Below are 13,197 nucleotides of genomic sequence, written 5' to 3' on the forward strand. Positions count from 1 at the left end.
ACAGGCTCTGGAGGTTCTGGTGGATCTACCTCAGGAGGAAGCAGTTTGGTACAGGTAAGATTATCAGGTGTGAATCACACAAATTGGAAATACGTGGAATGCAATATTACAGAGGTGTTTTTGCACAATACAATGTCAGTTCATTGCCTTTAATCTCTCTGCAGTCGCAATGGTTGTGTAGCTCTGTTCTTTCCTAAAGCTTTGATATTTGCATTTAGTTTGAAGCCATAATTTGTGAGAATTTGTTGGTTTATGAAAAGATCATGTTCAGTATCTACCTGTATGCACCTGTATCATGAATGTGCTTGTGTATTGTAGGTCCTGGATGATGTGGTGAGAATCCTGTCAGAGAACACCAACATTGTGAACACTGTGTCTCAGCTGGAGATGGCAGTGGAGGCTGTCACAGCCATCCAGAAGACACTCAAGTACCCAGGCCTGCTCTCTCAGGTTTGTCTCTTCTAATCACCATACATGTTATTCTACGGCCATCTGTCAGAATGAATTAGGAGTTGTGATGTCTGTCATTGTTGCAGTTTAGCAGCAGAAAAAAATAAATAGACAAGCTCTCATTGCTTGTTGTTTGCCTTGGTGACAATAAGCAATATTCAATGCTCATGTGGCCATTTGTGCAGTCTCACATTATCTGTAAGTCACGTGTGGGAAAGTTCATCAGTAACTTGTCAAAGGTTGATGGTTTACTCCGGCGTCCTCCACTCATAATGCTGAGTGCCATCATATCAGTGAAATATGGTGTCAAATAAATAAAAAAAAATAAAAAGAACTTCTCTGTAAGTAGGGTCTGAAAGTCTTGTAGATTGTTAAAGCTTTTACTTTAATTATTGGAAATACTTTGAAGAAAAATGCACTTTTGCTGATGAAACTGAGAATTGTGTATTTTGTTTTCATCAAATTTAGTCAGCTCAGCAGAGCACAACAGAAATCCTCAGAAGCCTGGTTACTCGAGCCCCATCCTTGTTAGCCTCTGCAGATGTATCATTGTCTTCTGAGATTGGAAAAGGTTGGTCTAAGCAGTGTATTATATAGAGACATTTCATACAGTGTGATTTGTATTTCTAATTTGTCATATTAAATTTCTGAATAGCCATTTTAATTTCAATTAAATGGGGGAAACTGTATGAGATAGAACTTTATACCTTTCATTAGACTGATTGCATGTGATCAGTTGATACAAGTTTGATTTGATCATAGCTTTTGGAACACAGTATTGTAAATACATGTTTTTTTCACTCTATAAGGTGTGGAAAAAAGTATTTCAGCTCTGCAAGAGCAAGATCCAGGAGCTTTTGGGATGTTCATCAATGAAAATGGTCATCAAAAAGATATTTCTAACTAAACTAAGAGCAAAACACAAGTGAGTGATGATCCAGTGTAATTCCTCACAGAATGGACAGTTTAATTTCCCTGTGTTACAGCCCTGCTCACTCAGTCCTTCCAGCAGGTGCTGACATCACGCCATGATCCTAAGTGTGACAGCACAGAGATTGTGGTGGACAACATTCCAGCCTGGGAGGTGGCTGCTGAGAAGGACAAGCAACGTTCAGAGCTACAGCAGCACTGTGAGCTTCTCAGACAACAGGTACAGGCTACAGGTCATCTAACTACCATACTGATCACTAGGTTGCTAGGTGTCAGTTCCAAGACTATTGTCAGTTTTCTTTGATATATATGCATATTGCATAGATATACATTACATAAAGCTTTTCAAAGGGGAGTATAGCTTTTCCTGGCAGAGCAGTGGAACTTGAACTCTCAAGTTTATAGAAGTCACAGTACATACATCTCTGTTTGACAGGCTGAGGTTGTAAACCAGCTGTTGACTTACCGTGGTGACCTGGTCAGACTCATCATGTCTGGTACTGTGGCAGGAGAGAACGCCCAGTTTCTTGCCATTCGGCCTCCACCAGGGGGCCATGGAATCTCGTACCAGCTGGAAAGATTTAAGGTGTGGAGTCTGAGTAACAGTGTGTTGTCCCTGAATGGAAGGGTGGCCCTGTACTTACCTGACCTCTCTAACCAGATCAACCAGGCTATCATTGAGAATGTCGACATAGAGGTCAGTGTTGATCAGATGGGCTGATATATTGTTGTACAAAAACCTGGCCATTTTCATATAAGTGAAATATTCTTGAGTAAGGCATAAATCACTAATTAAATAAATACATGTCATTCATATATATGGCCATATAGAAGTGGCTCACCAAACACATGTGTAAACATTGGACATAAATCAATGTCTTTATTTCTTTAGGGTTTTTTCACAAAATTGTTTGGCTTGTTTAGTCAATTTTGACATGAAAAAGCCAGTAATTTTTGTTTTCTCACAGTGGATTTCTTGCTCATTGCCTGAATTAAATAGGTGATCTATCATCGTTATGATTTCCTGAGTGTCTATTTCATAAGTTTTTGTCTTATTTTTAGCTGTTTGAAGGTGCCAATGTGTTCACCACCCACGAGTCTGAAGGGTTTGTGAAGACAAACATAACCTCAGCTAGTCTGTTCCACCAGGCTGACACTGTCATTGTTAAAAACCTGGAGGAGCCTGTCAGTGTCTTCCTGGATACATCCAAACTCAACACAGCCCTGGAGACTCATCGTGTAACCAGTGAGACGATCGGCAGGTTTGGGTACTTCTACCATCGTGTTGTACTCAATGAAACTGGTACAACCATAACCCTACTGATCAACACTTCTGACCCAACCTGTCAGTATGAGCTGTACTTGAGCGAGAGTTATCTCCCCTCAAATGACACTTACAATATTTCCCTGAGGCTGCCTGACTCCTACCCTCTAACCCCTGTGGATGCTGTGTTACCTGCAGACATGGTCAGAGACTGGAGGACACAGATCACCAGAACCTTTTTGTCAGATAACATTACATTTATAACCTCAGAGAACAGCACCTGGCATCTGGGCATCCCTCTGGACAAAGGTACATGTTGTCCCAATAAAGCCAAAATCATTTATTCATTTGTTCTGTATAATGGTTTTTGATCATGGTTTCATATAGAAACACAACACACACACACACACAAAGATATTATCTTTGAAAATGCATGGTAATTCTATGTCCTATGTATGTTCATATTACTTTTTGTCCTGAAAAACTTTTCACATGGGGTATTTACTTTCCAGACAAACCTCATCTTTCTGGGATGACTAGAACTTTTACAAAAGTGACTAACATACAATCTTAACAATCTTACAGTGGTTGTGAAAACTTCTCCATTTTGACAATGTCAGCAAGAAGTTCAGCCCAGAGAAAATAGTCATACTGTACGAGCCTGTCCATGGTTTCTGACTTTGATTGTGCAGGTTTTACCAGTTTTGAGATCAGTATGCTGTCTGGTGGCTGTGCATTCTGGGATGAGAGGTTGTTGGAATGGTCTCTTGAAGGCTGCAAGGTAAAATTTTGTTTTATTAATTTATTTAATTATTTAATTATTTGATTGGGGTTTTTGCCATGCTCAAGAATATCTCACTTACACAATGGCGTCCAGCATTATGGTGGGTCTGAATTAGGCAAAGCCCATGGGAAACCCACAACCATCCGCAGGTTGCTTATGGCTACTGGAATATATAAACATATATGATTATAAGTTCCACGGTAAATAAATAATTAACTTCCACAAAACAGATTAACCATTAATAAACATTTTATTCATCATCTAAAATAAAAGGGATATAAGACTATTAGGTGAGTGAGTGAGTGAGTGCTTGGGGTTTAACGTTGTACTCAACAATTTTTCAGTCATATGACGACGAAAAAACTATTAGGAATGGATATACATAACATTCGGATGTTGTTCACAGCAAGAGAGGCAAAAGTGTCCTTTGTCCTTTAAAGCAGTGAATAGTTGCGTGGGGTGGGAAAAATTGATTATTTTTAAACCTTTCTGATACTGTTCAGTTGCTCATCCACAGTATTGTGCTTATTGCTGTGTTCGTGTGAGACACTATAATGGACAATATGCCTGTCCTTTCAGGTTGGCCCCAGAAGCTGGACCACTGTGCTGGAGTGTCAATGTACTCACCTCACCACATTTGGTGGGAACTACTTTGTGCCCCCGAACTCCATCGACTTCAGCACGGTCTTCTTAAAGTTCCAGGATTTGGGCAATAATGCTGCAGTGTTCTCAGTTGTCATAGTAACTTCCCTTCTCTATATCATTCTCTTGTTCATACTGAGAAGACTGGATAAGAAAGACATGGCAAAGGTATTAAGAAAATATTCCTTTTCATTAAGATAATGTAAAATTAGATTGCAGATCTGAAACATGTATTATGTTGTCCTCATATAACTTAACTTAAAGAAATAAAAGTTTAGCAAATATAGACATTTAAAAGTCTTCATAGTCTGTAATGCTCTAAGCTTCAAAAGCGATATATAATTATGCTTAATAGAGAAAACAAATGTCTTAGATTTGCTCAAATAGCTTTTATGGATGTTTGCACATATAGTGTACTTGTACATGTATTCATGTGTCTGACAGTGTAACTGTACATGTATTCATGTCTCTGACAGTGTACCTGTACATGTATTCATGTGTCTGACAGTGTACCTGTACATGTATTCATGTGTCTGACAGTGTACCTTTACATGCATTCATGTGTCTAATAGTGTACCTTTACATGTATTCATGTGTCCGATAGTGCACCTGTATATGTATTCATGTGTCTGATAGTGCACCTGTACATGTATTCATGTGTCTGATAGTGTACCTGTACATGTATTCATATGTCTGATAGTGTACCTGTACATGTACTCATGTGTCTGATACTGAACAGGCACTCCAGTTTCCTGCACCCATCAACATGCCTGCTGTAAGTATGGCATTAAACACCAATGAACTAAACACTGAACGGTTTTTTCTGTCATAGTGGACAGCAGTTCCCCTGAAAGACAACATGGTGTGGGAGAATTACAGTTATCTTCTCACAGTCTATACAGGAATGAGGAGTGGAGCGGGCACTAAGTCTAAGGTCTACTTTGTCCTGGCAGGGGAGTCTGGAGATACTGAGATACGAGCCTTGGAAGGTGTGGAGCCGAAGGTAAACAAGGATAAAACATACATGTACTGTAAAAATTTAAAATGTTGGACATATACCGATAAAACTTGTCTCACTGATAACAGAACATCTGTACCAAGTGAGTTTTGGGGGAACGTTAAAAATAATGAAGAATCTGTTGGTAAAGCTTACACAGGTCTTGATATGACTGCAAGAAACAGGCTCAAGTTGATCCAGGAGCCTGATTGGCCTGAAAGTAAAGAATGAGTATACATTATCACTTACAAGCAAAAAAATTTCTGATAATGTCATTTATGATTATCAAAACTTCAGTTTGAACGTGAATCGCATGCTGCAGGTTACTGTGCTGGTTTTGGTCAAGCTCTCATCCTTGTTCAAGGATACTTCATTAGTGTAGCTCAGATCCCGTATATTTATTTAATATGGTATATGATGTTGTAGGTGCTGAGTCGTGGCAGTGTGACTAGCTTTATCATGGACGTCAGTGAAAGTCTAGGGGATATATCTTACCTTCGCATCTGGCATGATAACTCTGGTGAAGCTGAAAATGCTGATTGGTTCTTCAAGATGATGGTGGTCAAAGACATGCAGACTGGCAAAAGGTCAGTACTCAGTTCAGGTCACATACTAAACCATACCAGACTTGAGTAAAAGTATTCAGGACTATAAATGTTTTCTAAAGATAATGATTGCAATAATCAATGTTCTGTCAACTGACATGACTAAGTACATGTTTAGTTCTGGTATAGTCTACATGTAGACAGGTGGTGACAAGCCTGGATGTGTATGCTCATAATACTGTGTCTGTAAAACAAGAGTAGCTGTGGCTTTCAGGAAAATTGTTTTTGACCGTGTTCATTACAACACCCTGCCATGCATTTAATATGTCAGTAGGTTTTTCACAAACTTACCTGTTCATCTGCTGCAGTTTTTACCTGCTGTGTGACCACTGGCTGGCTGTGAACAGAGAAGATGGTCAGATAGAACGTCTGATTCCTGTGGCCTCCAAAGAGGAGCTGACTGCCTTCCGTCATCTGTTTTACTCTACGGCTCGCCACGATCTACCCGATGACCATATATGGGTGTCGCTGTTTACTAGGCCTACAAAAAGTTCATTCACACGTGTCCAGCGACTCTCCTGCTGTATGACTCTGCTGTTCTCCACGATGATTGCCAATGCCATGTGGTACCAGCAGGGAGAGCAGGTGAACTCAGCCCAGGCAGTTCATATTGGACCTCTGGTGTTTACCATGCAAGAGCTGATCACAAGCTTCCTGGCTAATCTGGTCATCTTACCCGTCAACATACTCATTGTGACAATATTCCGTAAAGCCAGGCCTAAACCTGTCAAAATCTCCAGTAAGAAAGGGAAGAATGTGAATAAGATGAGCCAAAGCGTCTTCACATTAAATTCACTGTCCTCTCTGTCGTCGGGCACAGATAAGATACCCGTGATGCACCTGAGTGAAGAGACTAGATCGGTGACCAGTCCTTCACCTGTGGAGAAGCAGGGGGCTAAGAAGGGCTGTTGGTTACCACACTGGTGTAATTACATTGGCTGGGGGATAGTGTTTGTGACCATCATAGTCTCTGGCTTTTTCACCATTCTCTACAGCCTGGAGTGGGGAGCAAAGAAAGCTGGAAAATGGCTCACTGCATTTCTTCTGTCTTTCGTGGAATCTATTCTACTGATTCAGCCACTGAAGGTTAGCTGTAGTGTTCACTTTCTATGCATCTACATGTAGTCAGGTGTTTCTGTATTATAAATACATGTAGGTATATAAATCAGCCATTAATAGCTCAGTTGCAGTTAACAATAATCCTGTGCTAAGTTTAATAAAAAAGATATATCTGTATGCGGGCACAAGCGTTTGAATGAATTATTACATGAGCAATAAACGGAATGTTTATGGTTTGGCAGATTGTGGGAGTGGCAATCATCTTATCCTTGTTGTTCAAAAAGCCACCTGAAGAGGATTCCGCTCTCGTTGATGAGGATAATGTGGAAGCAAGTAACAGATATGGTACCAAAAAGCCAGGTGATTGTAATCATCAGACTTATTCAAGATCTGAGATACTCTAGTATATTATGTTAGCAGGAGGAAGTTTGTACATTTAGTACCTTAATTTTTAGAATGAATGTTTATAACTTCCCAGCATCAGTCAGTCCATCAGTATTATTTCTTGATCATTATATCTGGAGATTTTGTCAGATGTTTTTTGTCTCAGATCATCGCAGAAAATATGTTGAAAAACCTCCAAATTTCCCTGACCTTGAGAAATCGAGAGAAGAGCGCAGAAAAAGAGCACGCATGTTCTCCATCTTCAAGGAGAGTTCTACGTATGTGGTCTACCTGATAGTTCTGTGCATCCTGGCTTATGACACCCGTGACCCTAACACATACCTGATCACTGAGAGTGTCAGGACAAGGCTTGTGGAGGGCAAATATGGCTTCAACAAGGCAAGTAACTATTTGTCTGCTGCTAGTTTAGTGTACATCAAATTGAAGTTTATTGATGGCAATAATTTTCCACTTTGTCATGTAATCATGTTTACCAGATTTTAAAAAAACATGCATAAATTTACAATAGCTGTGACATTCTGTCGATGTTGTCTTGCACATGGGACCCTTGTTTTTATAAGTATATAGCCTATATTAAAGAGGTAAGGTGCTGGTTCTAGCATGCTGCTAAAACAGGTGTCACCCATAATAATGATGAAGATGGAGTATTTGGTGCTGAACAAACATGTAATGTGCAAATGTATTTGCCATTCAGATTCAGGATTTGAGAATGTTCTGGAACTGGTCAGAGAGTGTGCTGGTGCCTACTCTGTTCTCCCCACACTGGTATAACGGGGAGGGCAAGGATGAAGAGAACCAGCTGCTGATGGGGGACGGGGTGCACTTTCGTCTCGGTCCTCCACGTCTCAGGCAGGTCAGAGTCACACAAGGTGAGCTCAATAACACACAGAGGACATAAATATACATGTATATATGCCTTATCTGGAAAGTTTCTGTTAAATATTTGTATTAAAGACAGAAAGGCTCGAGCAAATTTTGCTTGGACCAAGTCAAGGTGTGACAAACTCCCATAAAGCTTGACCTAAAATCCAGAAACCTACTACATTTTCATTTATTTATTTGATTGGTGTTGTACGCTGTCCTCAGGAATATTCCACTTATATGACGGCTGCCAGCACTTCGGGGGAAGGATATTTGGCAGAACCCAGGAGAAACCCACGACCTTACTGCGTATAGCCATGGAGGAAGCCAGCATGAGCTGGACTTGAACTCACAGCTATGCATGTTAATGATAAAGGCTTCTAGAGTGTGCTTAATTCTAATTGTCCCTTGTCTGAAAGGAAGGGGTACTTTCAGAATGATGGTAATCTTTCCGTATGTAAGTACATCTGTAGATCCATCCCACTGCACATTTTTTGTTTAATTGACTCCTACAGTGGCTTATGAAAGTAAACGTCCTTACCTTCAGTTTGTACCCCAAATCATTTCTCCAGCAATAACAATTCTTTTCATCATCTTGCTTGTCTTTCTTATTGCAGAAGAGTGTAAAGGTTTTGCCACTCGCCTCACTAATATGTGTTATGGCCCATACGGCCTGACTAACTATGATGATACAAACTACTCAGAGAGCTGGGGGCCTGTAGGGAATCTGACAGACACTGGACCTATTAAATCCCCATGGACGTATCAAGACATGCTGTCATTGGGTGGCACTCCCGTGGCAGGTGACATTTCCACATACAGCGGGGGTGGGTACCTGGCGGATCTTGGTACAACAGGAGGCATGGCATCAGCAGCTGTGGCTTACCTTCAACAGAAGAACTGGCTTGACCGACACAGTAGAGCTGTGTTTGTGGAGGTCAACCTGTACAACCCAAACGCGAACCTCTTCTGTCTTATCTCCCTTATCCTGGAGCTGCCACATTCATCAGGAACTCATCCTTTCAAGCTCATCAAAACCCTACGCCTCTACAACTACATTGGACCTAAAGCAATCATACGAGTCATCATGGAAGTGACATTTGCTGTCTTCACGCTGTTTTACCTAGTGCAGCTCATCCAACACATCCGTAAAGAGGGGAGACAGTACTTCAAAAGCTTCTGGAACACTGTGAATGCCATCAATGTAGTGGGAGCTTTAGTGGCCATTGGAGCCTATGGAGCGCACACTGTCTTCGCCAAATGGAAACTCAGCGAGTTTCATGAAAATAGAGGTGAGATATCTTACATCTACTTCAACAATGTCAGATCTGAATCATAGCATAACAAAACACAATGCACAAATCTTCAATCTTGTGACTACATTTAATTTATGCCCGGCTTGCTATGACTAGATGTAATAACTATGCCTGGGTTGGAATGGCTTGATGTAGTCATTTTGCCAACTCCATGCAGGTTGAAATGCCTTGATTGATACATCTAATGAATGTTAAAAAATACACATGCTAACATTTATTATTGGATCTGTTTGCATGTACATGTAGATATGACCTGCAAGCATGGAATTTTGTCCCCTTCTTGGAGGAATTTCTCTTTTTATACAAAAATGTTTCAGGTAAATTTTTTGTAGTAAACTTAGAAGTGCTGAAGACAACAAAAATCAGCTGAGTGAGGGGGTTTTCTCCTTTTTATCCTAGTGTAGGTCTTGCCTGTAGTACTTGATGTTTGTTGTGTTACAGAGAAGTTTGTCAACCTGCAGCAGGTGGCGCTGTGGGACGAGGTACTGACCTGCTTGGTGGGAATACTCCTCTTCTTCTCCATGATTCGCCTCATCCAGATGTTACGCTTCAACAACAAAGTCAACATGTTCTCCGGCACTCTCAAACAGACAGTCAAGCCTCTGCTCGCCTTCCTTATCGTTTTCATCATAGTTTTCGTGTCATTCGCTCAGTTTGCCTACGTGGTGTTTGGGCGGGTGGTGTGGAGCTACGCTACCTTCTTGTCATGCCTTGAGAACCAGTTCACCATGGTCATGATGAAGTTTGACTTCCACGAGGTGGCCCAGGTCAGCATGGCCATGGCTGTTCTGTATTTCTTCTGCTTCGTCCTCGTCGTGGCGTTCACCCTCGTCAACATGTTGCTTAGCATTCTCAACGACACCTTCTCGTTTGTGAGGCAGGACACAACCTGTCTTGCTGATGACCCTATGATGGTGGATTACATTATCAACCAGCTGCTCAGCTACATCCACAGCAACAAGAAAAACACAGGTTAGCCCCCTGGGTCTAGCAAATTGATCAGTGTGAACACTAGTTGTTATTATCGATAACTCAGGCAGTACTTCAAGTTTAAACCTATAACTGTCTGATCTTCCACAAGTTACATGTGCTGGGGATGTCTTTTGATTGGGTACATAAAAAGAAACCTTATCAAATACTTTATTATGAACATACATGCAATTACACTACTGTGGTCCAGAATAGATTCTCCACCTTTAGCATTTCTGTGATAATATTTGTACATCCTTGTGTAGAATAGAAATTAAAATAAACACAGGTCTGGTAGTCCTTAAATGATGGAAGCCCATAGGAATTGTGAAATCTTAAAATTAGGTGGGGATAGTCACTTTACTTGACTCAAATTCACTGGAGATAAATAATTGTCTGGATGCAATTCTCATCATTTCACCAGGATATCATTATCAATATCAGATCTTATCTTGGAACCACTAAGCCAGGTACATTGTACAGCTTTTCTTTCCTAGTAACAAAAAATACCATGCTTTCTGTTCAAGAACATCCAGGGAAACAGAAACTGAAGACTGAAGATGTTACCAAAGAGAAGCCTGAACTGACGCCCATTGAGAAAGTTGGATATTTACCTGAAAAATTCTGAGGAAAATCAAGAGTGTTAAAATTGATATAACCACCTGTAGAACCCAAGTGTTTGTACTCCAAATTACATGACAATGAATTAGCTTGGGAAAATTTCCTTATTTATCTTCAGAAACATTAACATTAGCTGAACTGTACCCTGTCTGAGGCACCTTTAGCATTTCTGTGATAATATTTGTACATCCTTGTCCAGTTCTGTGATATGGAAGAAATAACTTTTTCTTTTTTCTTGTTTTGACAAGATTGTCTTTCTTCAGAGACATGCATTGGAAACAGTTCAATAAATTCTACCCAAGTGTTATAATTTGTGTTGTTATCGATGTGAATATAAATGTAGTTACTTGAATTTGTATTTATTCTTTTGGTTATTCTGGTAATGGCAAACAGATGATAATGTGTCAAAGCTAAAACAGACTGGTTGATAGAATCTGTTGTATAGAGATTAAATAATACTTAAGCTAACTTTTAAGCTAATGCATGTATTTTGACTAGATGTATTTTAACATTTACTGAAATTCCACAATCTTGAGTTCAGCTAGATGCAGTCTTCAGAATGAATTACTGGATATGAAAGTAATCCTGGCCAAAGCTTGTCAACAGTGATCTTTCACAAGTATCATCAGTTCACCGTGGTCTAATGATTTAATTAATATTGTACTCTCCTTTAACTTCAATCTGTGATGGAACCTGTTTCACAACTTCTGTCAGAATTAAATGGTAAAAATTGCTGAAAATAAGCAACAGATTCCCCATTTGCTGCGACATCCTACAAACAGTGTCATCTTACAATTAAGTGTCTGCTTTAGCAAGTGTCAAAATTTGATCCACCGACTAACATACGTGACAAGCAATGCACTATAAGTGTTGTAACTAAAATCACGACCATTACTGTTATAGCTAAAATCATGGCCTTACTTGAAGGAAGTTTGATTTTAATGCATTGGTACATGTATAAAAGGCTGCTGGAAAGCATTGCAGTATTCGACCTGTTATGTTGAGTACATTGTTCCGTTTGCAACTAGGTTTGACATTAAAAAAGCTCCATAAGGGATGAATGACTGGGGTATAACTCCACAGTGGCAGTGTTTCAGCCAAATCCCTGGGAGAAAACTCCATGTGGACAAACTTACAGAACACCTGTACTTGTCAATGAGCACTGCCCATTGGCAGAAATTATGTTGTAAACATCAGCAGAAGGATTAAATGGGATGTGTTAAAACAATGAGAATGTCAAATGTAGAAGTGATTTACCTGGGCATGTACACAGTGACATCACAGAAAATGACTACACAAACAACAAGCTAACCATGTACAACTATTCAACAGTTTATTTTTGTACCTGAATCACGGTGTAAAACTATATATACATAAACCTACTTCAAATATTCATTTGTCATAAAGCTCACCCTCTTATGCCCTCATACACATAACAATGGCGCATAAATTTTTGAAAACATTGGACACATCATGACTAAACTGTAGCACTTCACTGTATATAGGGAATCTCATTAGCACCATGTTGCCTGGTTCATCCAGTAGCAGTAGTTCTGTGATAAATGGATATACACACATGTATGTTTAAACTTTCAACAATCTCATACATCTAGCATTATCATTTAGCTTTGGAAAAACTCTCCAGAATTATCCTGACCTGTGCAGTAATACTGGTACAATACACATCATTAATAGGCATGTGGTCCTCCAGCCATCAGAGTGGCTTATATCTACAGTGAACTATACTGCAGTAAGGCAGTCCCTGATTATTAAATCACAGTGTTCAAATTACATGTGTTGTTGTGCAGGGCACTACATACATATACCACCTAAACAGTACAGAAAATACAGCCAAATATTGGCTGACATAATCTATAGAAACACTAACAACACATGCAGTTGTACAACTTACACAAGATAAACAGTCACAACCTGGGAATTCTGTGAAAGTTGTCAAAAATTTCATATAATAAATTTCCAAACAAACTGGTCAGCATTTCCAAAGTACAAAGGGAAATAACTGTTCAACCCGAAGTGGAAAGAATGTGTGTTACAACTATAAGATGCTGATATTGGTCACATCAGAAAGATATTGTCGTGGATTAGTCTGGAATATTAGATTTAGCCACACCTTGAACAATATTCACACAACACAAAATCTCTGGTAAAACTTCACATAAATGTGAGACGCTCAATATGTTACATGTATGTCACTCCTAATTTCTTTTCAAGAAAAAAAAACCTATGCGGCAGGGTAAATATAGCTGACCGCAGGGATAAAAATCATTTTTAAG

General features: G+C 39.7%; 1 protein-coding gene across 1 annotated transcript; it reads left to right on the top strand.

The window, feature by feature from the left end:
- The first annotated feature begins 1,906 nt into the window (after positions 1–1,906).
- LOC135471970 (polycystin-1-like protein 2) lies at positions 1,907–11,194 on the top strand. Its single transcript, XM_064751453.1, has 13 exons — positions 1,907–2,077; positions 2,443–2,953; positions 3,337–3,425; positions 4,008–4,238; positions 4,903–5,073; positions 5,494–5,654; positions 5,981–6,758; positions 6,974–7,091; positions 7,282–7,514; positions 7,831–8,005; positions 8,615–9,289; positions 9,755–10,285; positions 10,810–11,194. The coding sequence occupies exons 2-13, from the start codon at positions 2,845–2,847 to the stop codon at positions 10,908–10,910; spliced, it is 3,372 nt and encodes a 1,123-aa protein (XP_064607523.1). The 5' UTR covers positions 1,907–2,077; positions 2,443–2,844; the 3' UTR covers positions 10,911–11,194.
- Positions 11,195–13,197: the final 2,003 nt, after the last annotated feature.

Source organism: Liolophura sinensis, chromosome 1 (assembly GCF_032854445.1).
Source record: "Liolophura sinensis isolate JHLJ2023 chromosome 1, CUHK_Ljap_v2, whole genome shotgun sequence".
Classification (NCBI taxonomy): Eukaryota; Metazoa; Mollusca; class Polyplacophora; order Chitonida; family Chitonidae; genus Liolophura; species Liolophura sinensis.

Excerpts from the sequence above, each read along its gene's own strand:
- LOC135471970 (XM_064751453.1), top strand. The coding sequence starts at position 2,845 with ATGGTCAGAGACTGGAGGACACAGATCACCAGAACCTTTTTGTCAGAT. Across the intron at positions 7,515-7,830 it reads GCAAATATGGCTTCAACAAG|ATTCAGGATTTGAGAATGTT; the intron begins GCAAGTAACTAT and ends TTTGCCATTCAG. Across the intron at positions 10,286-10,809 it reads CAGCAACAAGAAAAACACAG|AACATCCAGGGAAACAGAAA; the intron begins GTTAGCCCCCTG and ends TTTCTGTTCAAG.